We start from the raw sequence: 3,512 nt of genomic DNA on the forward strand, positions 1-3,512 counted from the left end.
AAATCGTAACACCCGCCCCCCCGGGTCCTGTTCCCAGGCCCAACCAGCGTACAATGGACATGAAGATGCACGTGTCCACAATACTACATAGATTTCAGAATCAGAATTGTGTGTCCCAGATCAGCGACTAAACTCCCTTTACACGGGTTCTCTTATTCCCTGAAAAGTCCTGGCAGACCCGCTTACCAGGCTCCCCTAATTATAACGGAAAGCGCTTTGTCCAGAGCTCACCGCGCTGCATTTGTCAGTCTAGGAAGCAGACAAATCGGTGATGCAAAGGCTTCTGGGAGCAGAACCGAGTCCCGCTGAGATCCGTGAGGTTCTTAATATTTACTTTTTAAATATAAAAATAAAATAAATGTTCCCTAATTGCTGAATAAACTAAACAGGACATTACACATGAACATTAAAATCAATGTAAATTAAATCATACATAGTTGCATATTCTTATATAAAAAATAATAGTTCACCCCAAGGATTAAATAGTAAAAAAACAAGCCTCGAGTGCGTTCATACCCCACCTAGAAAACGCTTGTAAAGCTTGGATACAATCAGTGCCTGGGAGAACCACAAGGTGGCGCCAATACTTGATAGCCGGGGGGGAGGGGAGAGGAAGGTATCCTCGGGGTATTTCCAGGGTAGGCTAGCTTGTGAATACAGTGTAAGGATTAACACTTGGGGTAATAAATTATACCGGCATTGGTTCTAAATAAACTTCCCTGTATACGCGCTCATTTCTTTTTGGCGCGCTCGGCGCAGTCCAGGGCGGCCATGTTGCAGGAGGCGGTGACCAGGTGTAGAAGGCTGATGCCGGATTTCACCAGAGAGATAGGACAGCTGACCCAGAAGATCAGGCGGAACATGCCGACCGCTCCGAGGGGCCCCAAAGCCACTGTGGACATAGAGAGATAGATTAGTATACAAGAATCAGACCACAGAGCCCCGTTCTTCCTCCTGTGCACTCTATGACCCGGCCGCAGCACACAGCGCCCACCTGCTGGTCCCTCGGTGAAGTACAGCAGATACAGCATGCAGTAGAACAGCTCATTGCCAGCACACATCAGGAACAGGACAGGCTGGAAGAAAAAAAAACAGACACATCAGTAAGAAGTTCCAGAGTCCAGAGCAAGACAGTCAGGGGTGACTCTGCGGACGTACCCGGGAGGTGTAATACAACCGCAGCACGGGGTTACCGCTCAGGTCAATCGTCTTGTGACTGTCACTTCCTTGCAGGATGGAGCTGGCGGGTGACAAAAGCAGTAACCGTTATTAGACAGATATATGGAGGCCTGAGGTCTGGTGTCATATACACCGAGTGGCCGGATTATTATATACACCGAGTGGCCGGATTATTATATACACCGAGTGGCCGGATTATTATATACACCGAGTGGCCGGATTATTATATACACCGAGTGGCCGGATTATTATATACACACTGTCTGTCGGCGGCTGTCATCCGCCCACACCTGCTCCTCCTTACTTCTTCTCCACGCTTCCCTGTGCCAATCGTGGATTTGGGCGGGCGGTGAGCATGAGGCGGGGAGGAGGGGCGGCGTGTGGAGCATGGATGCGGGTGGGTGGATCTGGCAGCGGCGAGCGTGAGGAGGTGTGGCACGCAGCGTGTGTGGAGCCGTGAACAGGGCCAACCAATCGGAAGCCGATTAATCGATGACTGAAAAAGTTGACAACTTTTTCAATAATCGATTATAATCGATTATGTCGATTAGTTGTTGCAGCCCTAGTCTGAACGTGCAAATTGTGGCCGCCAGCAACTAGTCAATGTTAGGGCAGAACGGGGGAGGGGCAAGACTGGTACAAGACAACAGAAGGGCAACAGTGCAGTGTCAGATTCCTCGCATCACCTTTCATCATCTCGTGGAGTCACGAGGCGGCCCAACCAAGTACAGATGGGGGGGGGCTCATAATAATCTGGCCACTCAGTGTTCAAGTCCATTAGGACATCGGTTACCTACATCTGAAATGCATATCAGCACAGGCCGGCAGATTCCTGTGTATCTCAATAGTAGTAGTTCTGAGGCTGTGATTGACCTGCGTTACCTCCCCCTGGACTCGGCATGACCGACCTGAGATGTTTGCATTATAGTGAAAGCCGGTCCAATACATTATTATGATCATGAGCAGCATTGCCTTCCAATGCAAATGACGGCCTTCGACGGCCACTCTCACCTACACATCAGAATCTCGCCCTTTGGCTAACAAAGACTGTCATGTTCTCCAAACGCTTCTCTGATTGCAGACCAGACTCGCCGCCCAGCTTCCTGATAATCGGGGCACAATACACCGGTAATTGGTATCGGCGAGTACAGAATAAAAAAAAAAAATCAGGAGTCTACACCAGAAAACCGGTATGGGTGCATTCCTAGTTCCCATATTTATTGCGGCGTCACGGAGGGTTCCCCATACCTGTGTAGGTGCAGCCAGTGACTGGCCATGTCCAGACTCATGCTGAGCTGGAAGAGCAGGGTGTACGATGGGTAGAGGAGGGACAGGTTTACCAGGAGACACATGGTGGCACAGCGGTCTGTCAGCATGTCCAGCATGGCACCGAACTTGGTTCCTGAGAAGTAAAACGTGTAACAGAAGTCATCTATCTACAGAGAAAGAGCTGACGTTTCATCTGCTTATGTTCTGCCTCCCCTCCCCCCTCATCAACATGCTAATCAAATTATTAAATAACACTTTTCCGCTTTCATTACAGACACTATTTTATACCCGATGATGTCATCACTGGGTCTCTGTGCTTCTCTATACAATGCAGGCAGATCATAGCTGGTGGGAGGGAGTTACAGCACCCTGCCTCAGTACTCCTTTTAAGAGCCTTCAGACCTTTATACAAGCAGTGGGTTGGCTTTTGGAGGGAGTTATACAAATATCAAAATGCCTTGATGGCTGGATGTCAGTCTGCAGGAACGGGCATTCCTAGACAGGCTGTATTTGAATGTACACCACCCTAGGTAACAGCCACGTGTGATGCGGAGCCTCCATGATTGAAAGAACTTAAATCCATTGAATGAAAAGGGGCGTGGCCAGGGACAGTCAGTCTGGCGAGGAAAGCACTAGATGATGTCGGATGTCCTCCAGCCAGGAAAGGAGGCGGGCTCTATCTGACTTGCTGCAGCTTCTAATGAGCATTGTGAGAAGCTCCCAGTGTGCCGTGACATCAGGAGGAAGCCATTATCCCAGACACCCCACCATCCTGTATGATGCCCCCATACACCCCGCCATCCTGCATGATGCCCCCATACACCCCGCCGCCTATTCTGAGAATCAGTCACATTCTTCTGGGACGTCCTCAGTCTCACCTTGGTTTAGCGCCCGGGCTGCGTGTCCATCGAAGGCGTCCAGCAGACCGCTGAGCAGGTAGAAGGTGGAGGCCACCAGGGGCGAGGTCGGCATGAAATAAAACGCCACAAAGGCAAAAAGTATCCGGGCATAACCTGAGGAGGAGAGGAGACAGTGATAATGGTTATACTGCGCCCATGTAAACA

The 3,512-nt window shown here is 50.0% G+C and overlaps 1 protein-coding gene across 3 annotated transcripts in view; it reads right to left on the reverse strand.

Moving 5' to 3' along the window:
• Positions 1-495: 495 nt before the first annotated feature.
• The window catches only part of CDIPT (CDP-diacylglycerol--inositol 3-phosphatidyltransferase), an 11,413-nt gene continuing 8,396 nt past the window's right edge, over positions 496-3,512 (reverse strand). The window contains exons 2-6 of one of the 3 annotated variants that reach the window (XM_018559102.1): positions 3,327-3,461; positions 2,428-2,581; positions 1,159-1,240; positions 995-1,076; positions 496-892 (exon numbers count right to left, since the gene is read on the reverse strand). In XM_018559102.1, coding sequence (XP_018414604.1) covers positions 732-892; positions 995-1,076; positions 1,159-1,240; positions 2,428-2,581; positions 3,327-3,461 — 614 coding nt within the window. In that variant the 3' untranslated portion in view covers positions 496-731. Of the gene's footprint in view, positions 893-988; positions 1,077-1,158; positions 1,241-2,427; positions 2,582-3,326; positions 3,462-3,512 lie in introns of all 3 variants that reach the window. The other 2 variants (XM_018559103.1, XM_018559104.1) reach the window with 2 other exon arrangements.

The sequence above is a fragment of the Nanorana parkeri genome, unplaced genomic scaffold, assembly GCF_000935625.1.
Source record: "Nanorana parkeri isolate BGI_ZX_2015 unplaced genomic scaffold, ASM93562v1 scaffold379, whole genome shotgun sequence".
NCBI lineage: Eukaryota > Metazoa > Chordata > Amphibia > Anura > Dicroglossidae > Nanorana > Nanorana parkeri.